Consider the following 25,128-nt stretch of genomic DNA (forward strand, 5'->3'; position numbering starts at 1 on the left):
CTAATCTTTTAATCTCTAGTGCCAAGTTCAAGCGACCTCTATTAGCCATTCTTTTCAGAACAATTTCTGCACCTTTTGTAATTATGCGCCTCTATCATTGACTTATTTCTATACACTTACTGTTGTGCTTCTCTTGTCATAATAAATTTTTTGCAGGATGTGAAAAATGGGGAATAATTATTGATACTCAAAGCCATAGGTCCGTACAGGTAATGGGATTTTGTTTATGAGATGAGGAATTCAGACACAACTAATTTATGTTACTTTTTCGTGTTCTATTATAGGCATTGCATGATGTTATCTCTGTTGTAGGCTAATTTAATGCTTTAAGAAAAATAAATTAAATGTATTCATTGATTTTTTAGGCTCCTTTCTTCTTGTTGGTAATCATGTTAGAAAGGTTTGGAGAAGCTTCAAATGTTTCATTTGTGTCCAAGGAAATATACCAAAATGTATGCAGTTATCATTTCCTGGTTAGTATTATTTGAGAACCTTACTGATTGAGGATAAGAAGCAAGACCTTGGGAAGATCTTCGCCGGAGAATAATTAAGAAAAATGGATCAAGGAATTGTTGAGTTAATAGTTTATTATGCGTGTTGAGTATTAAGTAGTATAAGATTATGTGTATTTGGGAGTTGTTTGTAATGTTTGTGTAATGTAGGGGTTTGTTTGTAATTTATGTAATTTTAGGAGTATGTGTGTGATTTAGGCTTTCTTGTAACTAGTGTGTGGAAAGCCATTTTGTAGGTGCTTATTATTGAATTTGAATTTGAGAAGTGAATGTGAGTTCTCCCGTGTATCTCCTTTCTCCTCCCTTCCCTTTCCTCTTCAATTTCTTCTATTCTCTCCCATGGTTGCGCAGATCCTTGATGCTGGCTCATCATTTGGCATCAGAGCCTAACCACGGCGTCTATTCTTCCATTTCAGTCCTCCCATTCTCACTCCCTCTTCCCCTCTTCTCTCCTTGTTTCCCCTCTCTTCATCTCCTCCTCTTCTTCTCTGGTCTGTTTCTAATTCTCTCTCCTTCGTTTCTTATTCTCTTAGTGTTCTGTTCTCCAATTGCTGCCTTTTACATTTGCAGCAGTTTTCTCCCTTTTTAATTCTTCTTCTTCTCTTCTCTTTTCAGTCTCTCTCGATTCTTCTCTCTGATTTCTTATTTCTTGCTCTGCAGGTCTCTTCCCTTCTCTCATATTCTTCCTTCTTCTTGTTCTTCTCTCTATTTCTCTTCTTTCATTCTTAACCCTAGCTTCTGGTTCCCTGCTTTGAACGGTTTCAGTATTTTTTTTTTTTTTTTAAAAAAAAAAAAACCAAAAGGCAGTTTCTGAACACCACTTTCCAGCCACCATCCTACAACGCCACCCATTCCATTGGGAACAGAAACCTCCAAAACCCTTCCCCACAAAATTGCATCACCATCAGACCAGTTGTGTGGCCCCACATGTCGACCAAACATGCTCCAGCAGCCAGCACTTCAAAAATCCTATCCTCCTACGATTTTCCCATCACCCCACCAACACCATTATAAGTATACTCCCCATTCCTTGATCTCCCTTCGCGCAAAAATCATTGCTAGAAAGTTGCCACCGGTGATGCACGTGAGAGAAGTTGTCGAGAGAAGTTGTCGAAGTCCCTGCAACTGTCAGTTTCACTAGAAATTGCCAGCAGCCGCGATATTTTTGGTTTCTCCACGATATTTTGATCTGCAGCATTTTATTTTGATCATGATCACAATATAATGCAAGCAAGTGCGGCAATTTGGCACGTAACACTAGAAATTGAAGAATTATTGTACCATCAGCACTTTGGAGTATGGATTTATTGATCATGTTAAAGTTACTCAACTTGAAGACAATACAAGCGAGATAATGAATGTGTTTGAAGGCATCCAGAGTCTTCCAAACATTCCTATTGTAGAGTTTGTCATCCTTAATGAGTTTATTGATACTAATTTTCAAGTCAAGTCTTGGTGCTGCCAAGTGGAATGTGGTTTTTTATCTCATTTAAGCGTTATTTTGTCGCAGAGTCCAAGTTTATTTTTTACTTCTAATCCTCCAACATTTCAAAATTTAAGGCTAATTTTTTTCTAATTGGGGGGAAGCAAGACCTTCAGATGTCGTTGAGGGAGAATAATTAAGAAGAGTTGGGTCAAGGAAAAAATTTAGTCTTGAATTTTGAAATTTTCAAGGATTAGAAGTAACAAGACCTTCAGAAGGCCTTTGCTGGGGAATAATTTAGTAGAGTTGGGTGAAGGAATTGTTTAGTTTAGTTAATTGTTTGTTATGTGTGTTTAGTATTAATTAGGATGGGATTATGTGTATTTGGGGGTTTTTTGTAATATTTGTGGAATGTAGGGGTGGGTTTGCAATTCATGTAGTTTTAGGGGCATGTGTGTAATTTTATGTGTCTAGGGTTTCTTATAAATAGTGTGTAAAAGTGATGTTGTTGGCAGTTATTGTTGAATTTGAATTTGAGAAGTGAACGTGATTTCTCGCTTGCATCCTCTCCTCCTCCCTTCCCCTTCCTCTTCAATTTTGTCTAATCTCTCTCAGGGCTGCTGATCTTTGATGTTGCGCCTGCATCACTTACATCCATGCAGAAACATGAAAAGAGCGAAACAAATAAAAGAAGAGGTCAAAATCAAACTGTTTGGGGAAATTTCTTATAAAACACGATACATTAAGTCAATAGTAAGCGCATATCTGAAGTGAATTGGCTTCAAAAAGTTATCCAGATATCTTAATAGGAATTTTTCCTACGCTCCAATCGCTTTCACCAAAAGTAATCCAGTAACTTGTTTTTTTCTTTTTGCAATTTCCTTTTCTTTTTTTTTCCCTGTTTGTTCCAGGAATTTGGTAGCAGAGAAATATAAGGGGAAAAAAACGGACTTGCCTTTTCAAATTTTCATTTATGGTGTTCTTATCTTTAAGTCCGATTGGGCCATAGCAAGTTTGAAAGCAAATCAGCTTGTACTGGCTCCAAACTTTATAATCTTCACCTATTTGCTTCATAGTGCAAGAATAAAAAATTATTCTATTTACCAGTCAACTTTGTTAAAGTTTCTCCATTCTAAAGTTCTTGATTTTCTGCTTTCACTAAAGAATAATTTCTTATATTTAAAAACATCTGTGTATTTTTCTCAATCAGACACAATAGGCGATAGTGTTAATTTGATATAGAGCAATATTGCTTTGCTGCAGGAGGCCTGTAGATTTCATTTTCTTAGTTGTTCTAAGCCATGATCTTTAGAGAAAATTTTAGTTGGTTTTCACAAGGAGCCAAGGGACAGGAGAAAAAAATGCTTGCTGCTAACAATGTAGACAGCGACTAGAGGTGGGTTCTCTATTTTTCTCTTTAATTTCAAAATACTCAATGACATATTTTGGTGAACAGAAGAACTCAAAATAACCAAAAAATATTGCCAGGCAAGAGCAGAATGGCGCAGCAATGTTTTATTTAAAATGAAATGCGAACAATTTTGTGCAGAACTGGTTAGGTTATTTGCAAAGAGGTTACTCCTGAAATTCAGTGAGACAGCAAGTATAAACCAACATCTATAAGATGGCAGACCAGTTATATTTCTATGCGAATTTAATGGATGCTCGAATCGATTGCAGTTTGTTCCCAAGTGCTGCTGTTTGGGCCTCAAGTGAGTAGTGACATCGGCTTCTAGTAATCTGGTGAATGAAATGTTTTCTTTCTACTGATGAAAACATCAGCTCTGATCCTATTTGTCAGCACCAAGGGAGTACTTGCGCGGGCTTGATATGTGCCGTTCATTAGATCTTGGACCCATCCAAGCATATAGATCACTTTGTTTATTCCATTTTTGCCCCCTTAATAGGTGCATGGCCTTGTCTCTGGTTAGGCTAAGTGAAACTAGTCCCATTGAATGCCATGTCGAACAAGACCAAGTCATTAATGGTGGCTTGTAAGTTTGTCTTTGCTGAGAAACACTCCTGCTCCTCAGCTCATCCTCCTCCCAAACTTCGTTAAAATCCCTTAAGCTACTCCAAAGGACTATTTTTGGAAATTTTCAAAACATTATTGTTTTATTTAAGAGTACTTTTCAAAATGATGCACTTGGAAATTCAAAATATGGTCGTTATATGACCGTTTTCCAATATAATAATTGTAGAGACCTGGAAAAATTTAATTTATGAAAGTAATAAAAGAAAAGAAAGAGAAAGAGAAAGAAAAGAAGGAAAAAAGAATTATAAAAAAAGGGGGCATCAGCAGGAATTCGTCAACGAACCCAGGGTTTTTGTTGACGAACATCCTTCTTGGTTTCGTCGACGAGTACACGTGTCTCGTCGACGAGAAGATACTAAGAGCAGAAATTTTCAGGCTATTAAGGATCCATCGACGAACCCACTATCTTTGTCGACGAATGTCCTTCTATGGATCGTCAACGAATCTATTCTTCGTCAACGAACTCCCTTCTGTGATTTGTCGACGAATGCGCGTGTCTTGTCAATGAGAACACATGACCAGCAGTCTATAAATATGCTGAATTCTAAATTTCAGCATGAATTTCATTTCTCACTCCACTCTCTTTCTCATTTCAACTGAATTTCAACGTGAATTTCAATGCTAAGATTATAAATCCTGCTAGCTTCATTTGTTTGTAAAAAAATTATTTCCTCTCCTTCTCTCTCTCTAAACCCACAAACGTCCTCCCCTTTCTCTCTACAATTCTACTCAAAATTAAGCCTGAATCGACGATTAGAAACCACCACGACGATTAGGGGTCGATTTTCTACAAGTTTACCGGAACAGAATTTTGATTTGAGGAGTTCAGGTACCATCTCAAAACTGAGGTAAGGATGTAGTTTGGGTGTTTATTGATTGTTTATCTGGTTTATTGGATGTATAGGCTTAAAAAATGTAAATTTGATAATTATTCTGGGAATTTAGTTGATTGAATGGGGAATATATGTGTAATTTCAGAGTTTTAAAATCACGAACGCCGTAGGCGTGAGATAGAAAAATAGTAATCAGGTCTCAGCTAGTTGGGTAAGGGAAATATATTGTGCCAGTTAACATAGAGATTTTTATCAGTAAAATATTTTATATATAATTATATGTTATTGGGTTATGATTTTTGAATAATTCATAATATGAAATGTGGGTTTGAAATTATGCGATTTTAGGACAAATACTACAGCTTATAAATCATTTTTATAAAGCAGAAAAATACAGATTATAGTACATGAGATTTATTTATTTAATTGTGTGGCATAAGAAAGATTAGTCTAGCACAGAGTTTCATACAACTTTTACAAAACTGTGATTTACAGTATTATAGAGATATGATTTACAGTTATTAAAGTGCTATGATTTTTACAGACGTTATAGAACCATGATTATACAGTATTTTTCAGAACCATGATTATATAGTGTTTTACAGAATAATGATATATAGATTATAGAACCATGATGCACAGAAATACAGTTTATACAAAAATACAGTTATTATAGCGTCATGGTTAATTCAGGTAATTACAGAATCATGATTATTACAGTTGATACAGAATCATGGTAAAACAGATAAATATTATATGGAAATGGTATTACATAGTATCAGACCCTGATGGACCAGAGCAGCTTACAGAGTACGGTACTGTAGCTGTCACAGTATAGTTAATGCAACCATACGTCTCAGATAGAGTATGGTGTTGGATGCCAATTGTGCTCGAGGAGAGTAGAGTGCTCCTTGGCGTTCGGACTAGGTGGAGCAGGTCTTTCGTGGTATAGATATACATAGTTTGACTAGCACTGGTAGGCCAACTGGTGTTTAGTCCAACCTACGAGCCACACAATCCTATTATGAGGAGTTAAATCATGACATACAGTTATTCATCTAGGAAAGTTTTCATAGTTATATACATATATAGTTTCTACAGAAAACAAAGATTACATATTATAAATAGATGTATGATTGAATAGATAATTCAGAAATTCTGTATTTTAAATGACATATGTGTGGGTTATTGTACATATACTTTTAACTCATTTTTAGTTTAATTAAAGGTAATGTTATGTGTATAATCTCATATGTCACACATTGGTAATAACATATTTCTCCTCACTGAGAGGTGTCTCACCCTAGTATTATAAACATTTCAGGTAACCCAAAGAGACGAGCAAGGCTGACTCAGTGATAGAGGAAGCAGCTAAGTTGACATAGATCTGGGGTGAGTTTTGGGCTGAGTAGTAGGGTTAACCAGCCCTCAGTATTTTGGGATTTTTGAGAAGGTTGTATATGTGTGTGTATATATAAATATATATGAGTGGATTTGTTAGTCCTCTTGTATTGTGTAATTTGGTTTATGGTTTGGATATTTATGTTTTCCGCTGCATAGGTAGTATGCATGGAATGCACAGGTTACCATGGCACCCACTTTGGGCCCGCGATGATGATATGATTATATTTACAGAATATCAAAGTTATATCATATAGCTTGTCAGTGTTTATAAAAAAAAAATGATATGAATTTCGGGGTCGTTACAATTAGTGGGTTTTAAAACCGTCACTAATACTCTAACCCTGTAATAACCCTATGCCCGTGCTAATGACCCCTCATTTCCCGCCCTCCCTCCTTTTCCCTCCTCCCGAATTCCTTTCCCTACGCATCCCGCCGCTGTTGCCGCCACCACCATCATTGCTCATGGGAGCTCTTCCCGTAGCTGCTGCCCCCACCGCTTACTTGAGGTCGTCCCACTGTTGCTCACTTGACCTGGACGGGCCATCCATCTAAAGCTCCTCAAGTTTTGCTTCTTCTTCTTTGTCTTGGTCTTCTACAAATCGTGAGGGTTCAACATGTGTGTGTGTGTGTGTGTGTGTGGGTGGATTTTTGTGAGATTGTCAATTATGCTCTAGTTTGGTAAATGGATCTATGATCTACGAAACTCAAAATGGAGGCTTTCGATAATATTATGAACTTTTTTTTTGTTTTTTGCATTTAATATGGCGTTATATGTATGTTTTGCTCCTTTGAACATTCTATTGTTCTGAAGTTTCATGTTCTAGTGTTAATCTGTGGAGATGTTTTTGTATCTGAGTTTTCAGGGATTGTATGGCTTTTCACTTTTAATGGTTTTTGAATCTAAAACTAATGTTAGCTTGTACTTATATTAATTCGTTTACTTGAACTGTATAAATCTAGCTAACGTTTTCGTTTTCGTTTTTTTAAAAAATATTTATGGTATATATATATATATATATTTCATTAGGGTTTTTGATATTACTGTTGTACATGACCATTCTATTTAATGTTAGGATTTTTTAATGTTTGTTAGTTTGGATTCCCAAATCAATTGGGATTTATAATTAATATAAGTCATAAATCAATTAGGATTCTATTTAATGTTAGAATTATTTAGTGTTTTTTAGGATTCCCAAATTAGTTAGGATTCGAGGGGATATTTTACAGCCCTAATAGAAGCCAGTTTCTTTACCTTATATATATATATGTGACCCCTATGAGACTTTTGGCATTAAAGCAAGCAATGAAGCAATAACGTAATTCATAGCCTTTTGCAAATTTGGAGGCAGATCCCCTTGAAGTGATAAAACCTAATTTCTTTTAATATTTTCCATTCTTTAAATTTCACTAATTTATCTATGATAAAACCCCAGGGTCTTATCATTTTGTATCAGAGCCGACATTCTTGTGGATGTCGTTAAACCACCAATACAAACAAGATATTGGAATTTATAATCTTCACTCATTTGAATACGGAAAGACCTTAAAGCAAGGGCACATCAAATTCACTTGTTCATTTAGAGGTGTCAGAGGCAAGAATAAGAAATTGATATGGGTAATCATGAAAACAAACTCCTTAAGACTTACAGAGGAATGGATTCCAATTGGAATTACATAATTGCTTAATCCTTCCTTAGTTCTTAGGATTAGGGGTAGTGATGACTAAAAGGTTTAGGAAGTGGTTTGTGCCAAAAATAACAAATTTTGGTATATGCATTCACTATACACATTTGGCATACTAATTAAGAATGAGACATTAGTCTCCACATGTTTCATATCATTCCTCCGAATAGTTCGAAGTAAACCTTAAAAGATATTCATTGTGACTTTTTGGTCCTATATGCCTTATGAGATCAGCACTACAATTTACTATCCATATTGTATTAAATAATTATATCTGTTTGATGGATAGTTTATATTTTGAAATGAACTATATTGGATTATACTGAATCGCTTAAATATCCGGATTGCATATTTTTCTGGAATGCCAACTGCATGGCTGATGCAGTGACTTGTGTATTGCATGCTGGTAGTTATTTTTAGGTTCTTGCATGCTTAATCTGAATTACTTGCTGTAAACAACCAGGTTTTTGGAGTATGTCTTTATAGGGAAATGTTCTATTTACAGACAGCATGCAATTGAAATTTTGTTAAAATTTTTTCAAAATAATCAAAAGTCCATAAACCATGTGGGTGTTTTCATGGAGTTCATATAACAATTTAGCATCAAAAATTTATTATATGAACCTATAAGAGTAGTTTTAGATATAGGGCCTTTGTGTAGGGATCCCACATCGGGTGTGCCAATTCACCAAACTATATCCCAATTAAAATTAAAGGAGTATATGCAAAACAATCATACCAATAAATGCAAACATACATGTATGGAAAATCTCTCATAGCAATCACTAATTATATTTCATAAATACAATGAAAAAACTCCCTATTTTACCTTATATCCTCAAGACAAATAACAAGAAACCAACCACTTATGTTTTTTCCTAATTTAGTTGCAATTGAATGAAGTGCAAGATGATAATTTTACTTTTCTAGTTTGTTCATAATTCTCAAGAGCACATGCAGTTGCATAGATGTGCACACAATTGCAAGCATTTGATCTTCACCCAAGTGCTCCGCTAGTATCCTAGATATATAAAAATATGGAAGGATAAAAAAATAGGGATCTCTGCAACTTTATAGATCTGAACTATGGTCAAGGCAATTTCTCCCCATTTTACCTTATATCCTTAAGACATAAAACAAGAAACCGACCACTTATGTTTCTTCCTAATTCAGTTGCAATTGAATGAAGTGCAAGATGATAATTTTACTTTTCTAGTTTGTTCATACTTCTCAAGAGCACATGCAGCTGCATAGGATGTGCACACAACTGCAAGCATTTGATCTTCACCCAAGTGCTTAGCTAGTATCCTAGATATATAAAAATATTGAAAGATCGAAAAATAAGGATCTCTGCAACTTTATAGATCTGAAGTATGGGAAAGACGGAGAGCGAGTGAATCTATAAATTGCCTTGACCAAGTGGTCATGGATGTGTTAGGACTACCCCACTTGGTTTGGACATCGTATACCCGAATTGGACACCTGAGTGGTTAAAACCTCTAAGTTTGCTAAGTTTGTTTGTTAGAATCTATAGGGCCTTTCGTTGGGATGCTTAGTCCCTTTGCCAAAAAGGGTTTAAAAAAATCACCCACTTGCCAGTCGCCACTTAAAAAAACCCCCCTAGCCTCTAATTCTATAAACCGCTTCTTCCAAGCCTCAACCCTCGCCTCGGCTCTCGTCTTCGCGCACTCCAAATATTTTATCTTATTCTTCAGATAAGCAATAACCTCCTTCTCACCTTCACGAGAACTCCTTGAAAGCCTTAATAACCTCTCGCATCCCTCCTTCATTCTCTTTTCTCTATCGCTCGTTATTCTGTTATCTTCTCGCAAACGAATGATCATCTCTTTAGCGTCTTCGTACTTTTTCTTCAAGTCTTCCAATTGATCTTCAAGCAAGTATTTACTTAGAGTCAGCTCTCCATTCTACTCTCCATTCGTGAGTGATCTTCTGGGGAAGATCGTTATATATGAGCATTGATCAAGCGTTGACGCTCAATAAATGCTTGCTTGAAGATCAATTGGAAGACTTGAAGAAAAAGCACAAAGATGCTAAAGAGACGATCATTCATTTGCGAGAGGATAACAGAATAACGAGCGATAAGGAAAAAGGAGGAAGGAGGGATGCGAGAGGTTATTGGGGCCTTCGAGGAGTTCTCGTGAAGGTGAGAAGGAGGTTGTTGCTAATATGAAGAATAAGATGGAGGATTTGGAGTGCGTGAAGGAAGGAGCCAAGACTGAGGTTGAGGCTTGGAATAAGCGGTGTGTGGAATTAGAGGCTAGGGTTTTGTGCTTGGAAGAGGATACGACTTTGTTGATGAGGTAGGGAAATGAAGTACAAAACAGAGGCCCATGTATATGCACAAAGGTTCAAGGTTAGTTAAATTGTGTTTTAACTTTTATCCTGGTAATATTTTTTCAGAGTTTCTCTATATTGCTTTGTTCCTGTTGGTTCGCCCATCCAATATTGCATATATTGAATTTGACTCATTTAAGCCCTAACTATTTATTTCGAACTTATATCCTCCTTCATTAGTAAAGCCTCAAAATCATTCTTAAAAGAAAATCCCCTACTAACTAAATTTTTTTAGATATTTACCCAAGTCTTTTGCATGATCAATATCCTCAAGTCTCCCTTAGAGTATTAGACTTTCAAATGTACACATCACCAAAGGCATCCCTATTCCATCTTTTCCTATATGCCTTATGAGATCAGCACGACAACCTACTATCCATATTGTATTAAATAATTATATCTCTTTGATGGATAGTTTATATTTTGACATGAACTATATTGGACTATATTGAATCTCTTAAATATCCTAGATTGCATATTTTTCTAGAACGCCAACTGCATGGCTAATGCAGTGACTTGTGTATTGCATGCTGATAGTTCAAGTAATAGGAGTGTATGCTAATTGAACTAAATACCACCTACATGACTGATGCAGTGACTTGTGTATTGCATGCTGGTAGGTATTTTTAGGATCTCACATGCTTAATCTGAATTACTTACTGTAAACAACCGGGTTTTTGGAGCATATCTTTATGGGAAATGTTCTATTTACAGACGACATGTTGCCGAAATTTTGTTAGAATTTTTTCAAAATAATCAAAAGTCCTTAAAACACATTATAGCATCTTCAACAAGAAGATATCAACTTAATGTATTATTATTGTTGATTGTACAGTGTCTGCTTTTTGCTCTATTTCTATATCGAATTATATTGGATTTGGAGTAATTGTTTTCATTAGAACTTATATTTCCCTTTTCAGTTAGCTTTCACTATTTTGTTCATTTTCTGCAGGCCGTGGGTGATAACTAAAAAGATACCAAGGCATGGATTGTTTAAACGATTAATTGGGAACCTGAAACAAAAGTCCCTGGCAAGTTCTTTCATTTTTATTTTTATTAATTTTTGAGGAAATATAATCAACTATAAAAGTGAGATTTTGTGCTATTGTTGGAGCTCTGTTGTGGAATTATATGATTGATTTTATGATTCTCATATTGTAGTAGGGATTACAGAGCACAAATGTTATAATTGACAAAGAATTAAAGCTCTATCACTTAGGAACTGCAGAATAAAGGATAGCTAAGGAGTTAAGGGATTTATTCATGGAGTTTGCAGATCATCAGAAGCAACTGCACAAGAGGCTCTATAGTGACTCGAAGAATAATAGCATTTTAATAATAAAGAGGGAGAGAAAATAGAAATAGAAATAGAAAGAGGCCGTAGACTTTGTTGACGACATTGCATTTTGGGAATAATAGAAATTTCAGAAATTTGCCAAGCTTCGTCGACGAAGGTCTTCAGAATTTCGTCGACGAACATAGCGCTTCGTCGACGAGAAAATACCGAGAGATGGTTCGGGCTGCTCTGAATTTCGTCGACGAATACAAGACTTCATCGACGAATTTACTGAAAGAGTGACATGTCTCGTTGACGAATCTGACCCTATAAGTAGGAAAAGCTTGGATTTTTATTCATTTCCGACGCCTCTCCCTCTCTCCTACGACTCCCTCTCCCTTCTCTCTTCGTTTCTGGCCCCACCAGACGCCGGATTGACGATCCGAAGGCACCATGATGTTCTTGGTGGAGTTCTCTTCAAGTTTTCTAGGACGGATTGTCGGTGGGATCAAGTTGGATTTCATCCTAAATTCAGGGTAAGGCCTTTTAGTCCCTTTTTGGCCTTATGATAGTAATAGAAAATGATGTAGGCAGAGAAATACTGATGTTATGTTTTGGCATATATTATTTTTAGGGTGTTTTGTTGGAGGCCCTGTGGGTGTTAGGCTAGTATTCCCTAGGGGCTTTCCAGTAGTCAGGTAAGGGAAATATGCAATGTTAGGTACTTCTTATAATATGATACAGTTCATTTAATTATGAAAACTATGTATTTAGTATGGTGTGGCTTGTGAATATGTATATGGTACAGGGATATGTTTTACGAATTTAGTTTCATGATTTTACGAATTTCAGTATTATGATTATGTGAATTTCAGTACCATGATTTTATGGATTTTAGTACCATGATTATACAGATCTCAGTACCATGATTACACGAATATCAGTATTATGATTATACAGATTCAGTGTTATGATTATTCAGTTATCAGTATTACGACATATGAATTACAGTACAGTTATGCAGCATCCTTGTTATTACGGTTACTTCAGAATCATGATAAATCAGATAGATATGTATAGAAAATATTATATGATATCAGACCCTGTTAGACTTGCAGTTACAAAGCATGGTACCGTTGCTACAGCTACTATGTTACTTTATGAGTGCAACCACCTATTTAGATAATACGTGGTAAGGTCGATCACCTAGGCCTTTGAAGAGGTCAGACTCTCTATCCAGATATGGATTGAGGTGGGCAGATCGACTGACGAAGTACAGTGATTTATTCCTAGTTGGCCAACCAGGGTAAATCCAGCCTATAGGCTGCACAACCCTGTCATGAGGGAGCAAGTCATGACACACAGATAGCCACAGGGAATAGTTTCAGTTACTATTACATACGTACGGATTTACAGAAACAAGGATCATACTTATGTACACTAGAAGTACTTTGAATTATAACCTATAATACTGCTATGTTAAGCAACATGGAAAGGGGTGGTGTATTTTATTATTTGTACTGTACTTTTGTATTCAGTTATTCATGTTTATATGAAAACAGATTTCATGAAATATATAGTAGCTCATTTGCCACACACTAGTAATAGTATATTTCTTCTTACTGAGCGTTGGCTCATCCCAGTGTTGAAACATTTTTCAGGTGATCCAAGTAGGCGAGCAGACCAGGCTCGTAGATAGAGGGGCTTCAATAGTGCCCTGTCAGAGAGTGAGTGTATTTTGGGAGTGTTTTTGTATATCCCAGCATAGTTGTGGGTATTTTGGAAAAGCAGTGATATATGTATATTTTGGGGAACATGTAGTACTCTGGTATTGGTTTTTGTATTGTATATATTTACATATGGATACGTTTATTTCGTTCTGCTTCTTGCTGCTTAGGTTTATGGTTGGGTTATTCTAGTATGGTATTAGAGCATGTAGAATATTATTGTATATATAAAAAAAAAAACCCAGTTTATTAAGCAAGTCGTTACAGTTTTGTATAAGAGCCTAGGTTTGCTAGGTTCTATAGACTTTAGAGTGCAACAGAAGCAATACCAGAGTATAGGAAAAGGATTTGGGGTTTGTTCTGTGTCTAGGTACAGGATTACCATAGTGGTTTCTGTGTTTTTCTTAGGATGACGATTTTAGGAAAACCATAGTAAACTATTGTCGGGTCGTGTGTCTAGATAACAGGATTGGATATTAGGTAGAGACAGGGAAGGTAGTTAATTGTGAGTTGGTACAGAATAGGTCGGTATAGGAGACAAGTACTTAAGTGTGTTTTTTGTTTTCAGGATGGACCTAGGAAGTAGTGGCATGAATGCTGGGGAGGACAGACCAGGACCTTCCAACATAGGTTGAGGAGATACAGATGTTGTACTGCGCAGTGTCACTCAATAGGTGATGGTTGAGATGGCCAGGAGTTCTGGGGAGCCTGGCTGTTCGATTGAGCAGTTTACGCGTATGAAGTCCCCATCCTTTGCTGGAGGAGATGACCCAGTTGTAGCTGAGAATTGGGTCCAGGACATTGAAGAGACATTGGCAGTGCTTCCATGTACAGATGACCAAAAGGTAGCATTTGCCACATTTAAGCTGACAGGGGAGGCGAAGCGTTGGTGGAGAGCAACGCGAATGATAGAGAAGCAGAGGCTGGTTCCAATTCCAGTGACGTGGGACCGATTCAAGGATATGTTCTTCGAGCGGTATTTCCCTGCTATCGTTCAGAGTGCGAAGGCAGCAGAGTTCCTACATTTAGTACAGGGGCAGATGATTGTATCTCAGTACGCGGCTTGGTTTGTCGAGTTATCACGTTTTGCTCCACATCTAGCACCTGATGAAAAGAAGAAGACGAGAAAGTTTGAAAAGGGACTGAGGCAGAATCTGTTCGAGCAAGTGATTGGTTTTAGGGCTCAGACCTTTACAGAGATGGTAGACAGAGCTGCGATTATCAAGAGTGGCATTCAGAGGGGTGTAGCAGCTCAGAGTCAAAGGAAGAGGCCTGCGCCTTAGGATTTCCAGGCTGGCTCCAGTAGGAGCCCATGGAGAGGTGGTCGTGATAGGGGAGACCAGAGGCAGATGGCAGGATCTCGTGGGAATCAGGGTGCGCAGACTTACCCGGTGTGTCAGACGTGCGGGAGACATCATTTAGGGGAATTCTGGGTAGGCAAGGGCGTATGTTATCGTTGTGGGAGACCCGGTCACGTGATGCGTGAGTGCCTAGGTCAGCAGGACCAAGTCCCAACTCCCAGACCCTATTAGGGAGGACAGCAGGTAGCTCGGGGAGGATACCAGGCGCCTTGGGGTGGCCAGTAGAGGAATGTGGCCCCAGTATAGGTATATGCTTTGATGCCAGGAGATACAGAGGCTGCTACGGATGTGGTGACAGGTACATTTACTATTTCATCATATCCAGTTATTGTTCATTTTGACTCGGGTGCTACTCATTCTTTTATTTCTGCATCTTATGTTAAATTATGTGAGAGTGAGACCCAATCAATAGATATAGTACTGTCGGTAGCTACACCATCAGGGTCAGTGATCAAATGTCAGAGGGTACTTAGAGGCCATCCGTTAGAAATTCAGGGAAAAATATTACCAGCAAATCTTATTGTGTTTGATATGTGTGGTTTCGATATAAGACTGGATATGAACTGGTTGGCTACCAATCACGCTAGCATTGATTGTTTTCAGAAAGAAGTAATTTTCATACCTCCTGGAGAGCAGGAATTCAGATTCATTGGTTCACGGTTACGTGCTCTAACGTAGTTGGTGTCCGCCGTGCAGGCAGATTACTCCTGGACGGAGGTCAAGGGTTTATAACATTTGTGAAAGAAGCATCTGAAAATGAATCGAAGATTGATAGCACTCCAATAGTACGAGAATTTCTAGATGTTTTTCCAGAGGAGTTACCAGGGTTGCCTCCTGTGCGCGAGGTAGATTTTCCTATAGATTTACCTCCAGGGACTGCGCCGATCTCTAAGGTCCCGTATCGTATGGCTCCAGTTGAATTGGGTGAATTAAAGTAGCAGTTGCAAGATTTGTTGAACAAGGGGTTTATACGACCCAGTGTATCGCCATGGGGAGCTCCAGTGTTGTTCGTAAAGAAGAAAGACGGGTCCATGAGGATGTGCATTGATTATAGAGAAATCAATAAAGTTACTATCAAGAATAAATATCCTCTACCCCGTATAGACGATTTGTTTGATCAGCTCCAGGGTACACGGGTATATTCCAAGATTGACCTTAGATCCGGGTATCATCAAGTGAGAGTAAAAGCGGAGGACGTCGCGAAGACTGCCTTCAGGACCAGGTACGGGCACTATGAATTTCTCGTTATGCCGTTTGGTCTGAGGAATGCCCCGACCGTGTTTATGGACTTGATGAACAGAGTTTTTCACCAGTATCTAGATCAGTTTGTAGTAGTTTTCATTGATGATATACTGGTGTACTCATGGAGTTTTGAGAAGCACGAGGTACATTTGAGACAGGTGTTGTAGACTCTCAGGGAGGAGCAGCTTTATGCTAAGTTTAACAAGTGTGAGTTTTGGCTCGAGAAGGTGGCATTTTAGGCCACGTGATCTCAGGGGATGACATTTCAGTGGATCCCAGCAAGATTGATGCAGTGGTGAATTGGGTTAGGCCGAGGAATGTGCAGGAAGTCAGGAGTTTCTTAGGACTGGCAGGTTATTACCGTTGTTTTGTTGAGGAGTTTTCAGCTTCGTCAGGACCTCTCACATGGTTGACTAAGAAAAATGCTAGATTTGTGTGGGATGAAGAATGTGAGCAGAGCTTTCAAGAATTAAAGCAGCGACTTGTCACTGCACCAGTTCTAACAATTCCATCGGGAGGCGATGGTTATGTTATTTACAGTGATGCGTCCTTGAAAGGGCTTGGTTGTGTATTGATGTAGCACTGTAGGGTGTTAGCATATGCGTCCCGATAGCTGAAAGAATATGAAAAGAACTACCCTACTCACGATTTGGAACTGGCTGCGGTGGTACATGTACTAAAGATCTAGAGACATTATTTATATGGTGAGAGATGTGAGATATTTTCAGATCATAAGAGCCTAAAATACATATTTACACAGAAAGAATTGAATATGTGGAAGAGGAGGTGGTTGGAACTTATCAAGGATTACGACTGCACCATCAGTTACCACCCAGGTAAAGCAAATGTGGTAGCTGATGCGCTGAGCCGTAAATCAGGAGACACAGCACAGCTAGCAATGGTAGTTCAGCATCCGATTCAGATGGATTTAGAAAGATTCGGTGTAGAGTTAGTGGAGGATGATTCTCAGGCGCTTATTGCCAGTTTAGTTGTACAACCCACATTATATGAAAAGATTAAAGCTGCTAAGAGAGATGATCTAGAGTTAGTAAAGGTGATAGCCAGAGTACAAGATGGTCAGGGGGAAGAGTTTAGTATTTCTGATGATGGGGCTTTGAGATTTCGCACCAGATTGTGTGTGCCTGTAGATGACAGCATCAGGAGAACGATTCTAAAGGAGGCACATAGATCTCTATACACTGTTCATCCCTGCAGTACGAAAATGTATAGGAATCTGTGAGAAGAGGGAGATAGCAGAGTTTGTGCGACAGTGTTTGACGTGCCAGCAGGTTAAAGTTGAGCACCAGAGACCAGCTGGTCAGTTGCAACCACTTTTCATTCCCGAGTGGAAGTGGGAACATGTATCCATGGATTTTGTTACTAGGTTACCGCTAGTGTTGCATGGTCAGAATGCCATCTGGGTGATAGTTGATAGATTAACGAAGATAGCGCATTTTCTCCCTATTAAGATCAGCTATCCTATGAACAGGTTAGCAGAGATTTACATACAGGAGATTGTTCGATCCCATGGAGTGCTGATATCCATAGTCTCAGACCATGATCCACGTTTTACATCACGGTTCTGGAGGAGTTTACAAGAGGCACTAGGGACTCAGCTAGCATTCAGCACAACTTTTCACCCTCAGACCGATGGTCAGACTAAGAGAACCATCCAGGAATTAGAAGATATGCTTTGTGCTTGTGTGCTAGACTTTGGAGGTAGCTAGATTCAGTTTTTACCGCTAGTTGAATTTGCTTATAATAACAGTTATCAGTCTAGTATCGGCATGGCACCTTACGAGGCATTGTATGGTAGGAGATGTCGGTCTCCTCTTTTCTGGGATGAAGTAGGCGAAAGATGAGTTTTGGGTCTAGAGATTATTCAGTAGGCGTATGATAAAGTCCGACTTATTCGAGATAGGATCAGTGTAGCATAGAGTCAGCAGAAAAGTTATTCGGATACTCGCCGCCAAGAACTGGAATTTGGAGTAGGTGATCATGTATTTTTGAAAATAATTCCACTGAAGGGGATCTTGAGATTTGGGAAGAAGGGTAAGTTGAGCCTTAGGTTTATTGGCCCTTTTGAGATACTTGAGAAGATTGGGTAAGTAGCCTATCGGTTGGCTTTACCGCCATCTCTATTTCGAGTTCATGACGTATTTCATGTTTCTATGTTGAGAAAATACGTCTTAGATCCTTCCCATATCATCAGCCACATAGAATTAGAAGTCAGTGAGACTTTAGCATATGAATAAGCTCCAGTGCAGATCCTAGATAGGAAGGAACAAGAATTACGCAGTAAAAGGATACCACTAGTGAAAGTTTTATGGAGAAATCATGCTATAGAGGAAGCTTCTTGGGAACTTGAGGAGCAAATTAGACAGAGATACCCATAGTTGTTCCAAGAAGAATAGAGATATCCAGGTAAAGTATAATAGTTAGATAAGTTTCTTTTGTAGGTACATGTATTGATTTTGGTTAGTAGATAATTTTTATTTTATATATGTAATTTCCCAGAACATAGTATGTAACCACGGTATTCCTCCACCAAAAGTGAGGACAGGTAATAAAATAAGTAGACCATTTTCTTTTACTGGATGATGGAGAGTATAGATAGAGATTCAGATAGTAAATTTCAAGGAAGAAATTTTATAAGGAGGGGAGAATTTAGTGACCCAAAGAATAATAGCATTTTAATAATAAAGAGGGAGATAAAATAGAAACAAAAACAGAAGGAGGCCGTAGACTTCGTCGACAAAGGTCTTCAGAATTTCGTAGACGAGAAAACACCGAGAGATGGTTCGGGCTGCTTTGAATTTTGTCGACGAATACAGAGCTTCGTCGACGAATTTATTGAAAGACTCGTCGACGAGGTGATGTGTCTCATCAACGAATCTGACCCTATAAGTAGGAAAAGCTTGGATTTTTTTTCATTTCCGATGTCTCTCCCTTCTCTCTTCGTTTCTGGCCCTGCCAGATGCCGGATTGACCATCCGAAGTCACCACGACGTTCCTGGCGAAGTTCTCTTAAAGTTTGCTAGGACAGATCGTCAGTGGGATCAAGTTGGATTTCATCCCAAATTCAGGGTAAGACCTTTTAGTCCCTTTTTGGCCTTATGATAGTTATAGAAAATGATGTAGGTGGAGAAATATTGATGTTATGTTCTGACATATATTGTTTTCAGGGTGTTTTGTAGGAGCCCTGCGAGTGTTAGGCTAGTATTCCTTAGGGGCTTTCCAGTAGTCAGGTAAGGGAAATATGCTATGCTAGGTATTTCTTAAAATATGATACAGTTTATTTAATTATGAAAATTATATATTTAGTATGGTGTGGCTTGTGAATATGTATATGGTACGGGGATATGTTTTACGAATTTAGTTTCATGATTTTACGAATTTCAGTATTATGATTGTGAATTTCAGTACCATGATTTTATAGATTTTAGTACCATGATTATACAGATCTCAGTACCATAATTACATGAATATCAGTATTATGATTATACAGATTCAGTGTTATGATTATTCAGTTCTCAGTATTACGACATATGAATTACAGCACAGTTATGCAGCATCTTGTTATTACGATTACTTCAGAATCATGGTAAATCAGATAGATATGTATAGAAAAATATTATATGATATCAGATCCTGTTGGACTTGCAGCTACAGAGCACGGTACCGTTGCTACAGATACTATGTTACTTTATGACTGCAACCATCTATTTAGATAATACGTGGTAAGGTCAATCACCTAGGCCTTTGAAGAGGTCAGGCTCCCCATCCAGATATGGGTTGAGGTGGGCAAATCGACTGACAGAGTACAATGATTTATTCCTGGTTGGCCAGTCAGGGTAAATCCAGCTTACGGACCGCACAATCCTGTCATGAGGGGGTAAGTCATGACACACAGATAGCCACAGGGAACAGTTTCAGTTACTATTACATATGTACGGATTTACAGAAATAAGGATCATACTTATGTACACTAGAAGTACTTTGAATTATAACCTATAATACTACTATGTTAAGTAACATGGAAAGGGGTGGTGTATTTTATTATTTGTACTGTACTTTTGTATTCAGTTATTCATGTTTATATGAAAACATATTTCATAAAATATATAGTAGCTCATTTGCCACACACTAGTAATAGGATATTTCTTCTTACTGAGCATTGGCTCATCCCAGTGTTGAAACATTTTTCAGGTGATCCAGGTAGGCTCGGAGACCAGGCTCGCAGATAGAGGGGCTTCAGTAGTGCCCTATCAGAGAGTGAGTATATTTTGGGAGTGTTTTTGTATATCCTAGCATGGTTGTGGGTATTTTGGGAAAGCAGTGATATATGTATATTTTGGGGAACATGTAGTACTCTGGTATTGGTTTTTGTATTGTATATATATTTACATATGGATATGTTTATTCAGTTCTGCTTGTTGCTACTTAGGTTTATGGTTGGGTTATTCCAGTATGGTATCAGAGCATGTAGAATATTAAAATATATATATATATATATATATATATATATAAACCTAGTTTATTAAGCAGGTCGTTACAGGCTCGCATCAGAAGAGAGAAAAATTTTGGACACGTTTGCCCCATAAGTGCTTGCAGAGTTCATACGTGTTCTTGGATGGTCACTCAAATAAGCAGGTAAAAATTTGGGTCTCATTTTTGCAAACTGAGTGAATGATTATATTTCTTTGATGGATGGTTTATATTTTGTATGAACTATTATTTGATCTACTGGATTGCATGCCTTATCTAGAATGTCACCTGCATGGTTGATGCAGTGATTTGTGTTTTGTATGCTATAGAAAACTGCTAGGCTATCTGGTATACTCTCTTTGATTTACATATTTGGGAAATGTTTTATTTATAGACGGCATGCTACCGAAATTTTGTTAAAATTTTTTCCAAAATAATTGAAGCTCAAAAAGCAAGTGCTAAATGTTTATAATATGATGCATGCTTAAATTGTTATTGAAAGGATGAGTGATTGCTAAATGAAGATGGATCCTTCATCCTAAATTGAAAATGCATACATAAGAACATATATAGAGGAGCTGAGCACTATTCTTAGAAATAGAACATGAAGAACCCATTTTCATCAGGTGCTTTGCTTTTTGAATATTGAGGCTCTTCCGAAAACTCTGAACATCGTACCCGGCTCTTAAAGTTTTATGATTAAATATGGATTGTTCTTTGGTTATGAACACAAAATCATGCTATGGACATAAATGTTCAAACATTGTATACTAGTTAGCTAATTTCTTGTAAAATTATTATTTTGTAGGTTTTGCGGCTCTCAGAACACTACGACGATATCAGACACATCAGTTGAGTCGAATGTGCACAACTTTTGACTTTTCCTGTATTTCTTCTTAACTGAACATAATTAATTTGTATATTTTAATTTGAATTTGTACTTGTATGTATTTTTATTTTGAACAATTTGTATTTTGAATTTTAATAATTTAATGTTTTAGTAATTCTAGTTCAATTTTATGTATGTTAAAATGTAATTACAGGTTTTTACAGGATTTTTTTTTTAATTTTTACAAAGCATTAGTGACAGTTTGCAAAACTGTTACTAATATTGGAAATATAAAGTATTAGTGACGATTTAGAAACCGTCACTTAATGACCAAAATCGTCACTATAGAATCATTATGGGGGCCAAATATTTGTGACGGTTCTATAATCGTTACTAATAGTTAATTATTAGTAACGGTTTTAATAATCGTCACTAAAAAGTGCACTATTACTGGAAAGAGAGTGACACTCCTTCAATAGGCTAGAGCAACAACTCTTCAAGTGATACCCCACACTCAGTCACTCCTTCAATAGGTTAGAGCTACACCTCTCCAAACAATACCCCACGCTCAGTCGCTTTTTCAGTAGGCTAGAGTAAGACCTCTCCAAGCGATACCCCATGCTCAGTCAATGATCTAACAACCTGGAATCATCAAGAAACAATAAGAAATAGCTGCGTGCAATGATACTCTCATAAAGAGCAGATTAGTACAAATTTAATCACTGTCTACTTTAATAATTAAATATCAATATGAAATACAATTGAAGCTCAAGAGAAAAATTCACCAAGTTCTTTCTAGATGAGATTTAACAACTCAGAACTTAGTTGTGTGATGACCAACACTTCAGAAATTCAACACTTCGGTTGAACAACGATTTGAGCAAGAGTGATCTTTAGAAGAAATTGTAAGTAGAGTGCTTGAATGCAGATTGTATGCTTGGAGATTTAATTCATTGGGTTAAAAGAGTATTTATAGAGTTTTTAGAGTGAGTTTCCTTGTTTCCTACATTGCTTGGAGTGCCCCCCAAGTTTTTATAACGTTTAGATTTGAAAAACTAATTTTTAGAATTTTCCCGTTTAAGTTCAAATTTTAAAACCTCCCCACGTCAATTGGTTGAGTCACTCAACTGGGCCTATTTTGTATTAGGTCTGCCAGCTGGCCAGTCAGCTGAGTCCATTCTGTTTGTTCAGAAATTAAAAGATTTAATTGTCAGTCAACTGAGTGAACACCGTTCATTTTGGTCAGTCGGCTAGACAATCCAATGTGTCAGTCGGCTGAGTGAACACAGTTCATTCAGGTCAATCAACTGGACAGTTCCATTTTTCAAAAACTTTCATTTTTAAGGCTTTGAACTTTTGTTGTTTGAAAAACTCAAATATGACTTTTAGGATCATTTTTAGGGTTTTCAAAAATTTGTCTCTAAGTCAATATTGCATCCTAAAGAGCTTCAAAAATACTACCATAAGATATTTAAATACGAAGTACTTACATAAAGACTTTTAGGACTTTTGACATTCTTAGCGCTTAAGTCTTCATGCTTTTCTATCTTTGGTCTCTCTTACTTTGCTTTTCTTTGGCTCTCTTGCTTTACTTTTCTTTAGATCCATTGCTTTGCTTTTCTTTGGCTCCATCTTGTTTTCAAGTTTTGATATATTTTAAACTTTTAGCAAGTCCTCTTTAACATCTATGCTCTCATGATCTTCAAGTTTTATTAGTTAAGATCTTAACATTCATGTATATATATTAACTTTATAAAATCACATGTTATCATTATCATCCAATATTATATGATAATTTTTTATTTATAAAATCATGATTGAATTTCATGTTGTAAATCAAAGCTTCTAAAAACCTTGGATGCGCGGCTAATATATGTGATAATGGGGATTTCCATATTTTGACACAGACGTGGCTGCGACGCTAGGTCCAAAACGCTGCGTTTCTTGGCCCTTCAATTCCATCCTGGAGCAGAAACATAACCCTCCCAAAAAGAAAAAAAATCAAGTGTCAAGAGACGATTCGAGCCCTAGCACCCTGCGAGGCTACGACTCTGCACGACTGCAGGCTTCAGCTCGGACTTCTCAGGCATCCTTTGCACCGCCGGACCAGCGACGACCAGAGGAGTCACTGGGGCAGCGACATACCAGAGGGGTTGAGGTAGTGAGTCATCGGCGGAAGATTTTGCTTCTTCAGTTGTTCGGCTCTAGTACTCCATAGCTGGTACAGTGCTCTGCCTGACTGCTTCCCTCCCTCTGTTTTTCTTTTTCGTTGTCCTGCTTTTTAATCTTGATTGTTCTCTGATATGAATGTAGCAAATAAGAGTATAATTGTAGATGGAATTTATTTGTAGAATCTGCATGAATGATGCCTATGTTTGCCATGGTGTTTTTCCATTTTGTTGACAAGTTCTCCGTAATTGCTGTCATGTTTTTTTCCTACTATTGTTTCCATGGTTCGTTGTTGATTCATGTGCTGTTTCTCAATAATAAATTTGAATTCATGATATAAACTATGATAGATTTTCTGAATTTCTGTTGTTCTTTTGGGGGATGCTGTCAGGGGTTTGCTACCATCAATCTTCACACCGGGTCATTACATTTGGCAATTCCCTTGGAATTTTCTTTAGTTTGACTCTTGCTTGGAATTTGAAGATGGCTCGCAATGAAGAGAAAGCGCAATCAATGCTCAATAGGTTCATAGCCATGAAGAATGAAGAGAAGAAGAAGCCCAAAGAGCGCCGCCCCTTCCTTGCCTCTGAATGCCGCGACCTTGCCGAGGCTGACAAGTGGCGCCAACAGATCATGCGCGAGATTGGCCGCAAGGTTGCTGAGATTCAGAACGAAGGCCTTGGTGAGCACCACCTCCGCGACCTCAATGACGAGATCAACAAACTGATCCGTGAGAAGTTCCATTGGGAGCGCCGCATCGTTGAGCTTGGTGGCCCAAATTATACCAAACATGCACCCAAAATGACTGATCTTGAGGGTAACATTGTTGATGTCCCAAACCCAAGTGGCCGTGGACCAGGTTATCGGTATTTTGGTGCAGCTAAGAAGCTTCCAGGGGTGAGGGAATTGTTCGAGAAGCCGCCAGAACTTAGGAAGAGGAGGTCGAGGTATGATATATATAAGAGGATTGATGCCAGTTATTATGGGTATAGGGATGATGAGGATGGGGTGTTGGAGAGGTTAGAGGTCACAGCGGAGGAGAAAATGAGGGCAGCAGCTGTTGAAGAGTGGAGGGTAGTGGAGGAGGTGAAGAGGGAGGCAAGAAAGGCTGTGAAGAGTGGTGAGGTTGTGAATGTGGCACGGGCTCCTGCTGGGTTGTTGTTTGAGGAGGAGGAGGATGTGGTGGAGGAGGAAAGGAAGGAGAAGGAGAGAGAGGAGATGGAGAAGAGGGAGTTTGTGGTGCATGTGCCCTTGCCGGATGAGAAGGAAATTGAGAGGATGGTGGTTGAGAGGAAGAAGATGGAGCTGTTGAATAAGTATGCCAGTGAGTCTCTCGTGGAGGAGCAATTTGAAGCCAAAACCATGCTTAATATTCAAGAGTAGATGATTTGATCCAATGCAAATGTATCCTGATTGTGGAATTGAGTAAAGGAAGCCTTCCTTTTATTATAACTTTTTGATCTTGACATGGTTAATGACGTGCAAGAAACTAGAGTGATGTTGTTTTTTGAGCCTACTTCCTTTCAAGGAATGTGATTGAATAGTTTTTATGGTGCTATTATTTCTTTTTTCTAAATCCTTTGTTTATACCTATAATTGGATTTTCCTTTACAAATATATGGTGTATATTTTTATGGACGAATGCATCAAATTCATTCTAGAAAAAGAGGAAGCATAAAAAAATTTGTGCTGAATTCATTTATGTGCTCCCTTTTTTGCAATTTTCTTTCCTTAATTGAACATATGCTATATTTATATTTAGTTGTTATTTGTTTTGTTAATTGAAACTTG

At 37.8% G+C, this 25,128-nt stretch overlaps 1 protein-coding gene and 1 pseudogene across 1 annotated transcript; both read left to right on the forward strand.

Annotated features, from left to right (window-relative positions):
- Positions 1-25,128, forward strand: part of LOC131145524 (histone deacetylase 5-like) — a 99,934-nt pseudogene that overhangs the window by 37,992 nt on the left and 36,814 nt on the right.
- Positions 23,069-24,913, forward strand: LOC131145525 (uncharacterized). Its single transcript, XM_058094665.1, has 2 exons — positions 23,069-23,389; positions 23,729-24,913. Exon 2 carries the CDS (start codon positions 23,821-23,823, stop codon positions 24,718-24,720), a length of 900 nt encoding a protein of 299 aa, XP_057950648.1. The 5' UTR covers positions 23,069-23,389; positions 23,729-23,820; the 3' UTR covers positions 24,721-24,913.

Source organism: Malania oleifera, chromosome 13, assembly GCF_029873635.1.
Source record: "Malania oleifera isolate guangnan ecotype guangnan chromosome 13, ASM2987363v1, whole genome shotgun sequence".
Classification (NCBI taxonomy): domain Eukaryota; kingdom Viridiplantae; phylum Streptophyta; class Magnoliopsida; order Santalales; family Ximeniaceae; genus Malania; species Malania oleifera.

Excerpts from the sequence above, each read along its gene's own strand:
- LOC131145525 (XM_058094665.1), top strand. The coding sequence starts at position 23,821 with ATGGCTCGCAATGAAGAGAAAGCGCAATCAATGCTCAATAGGTTCATA.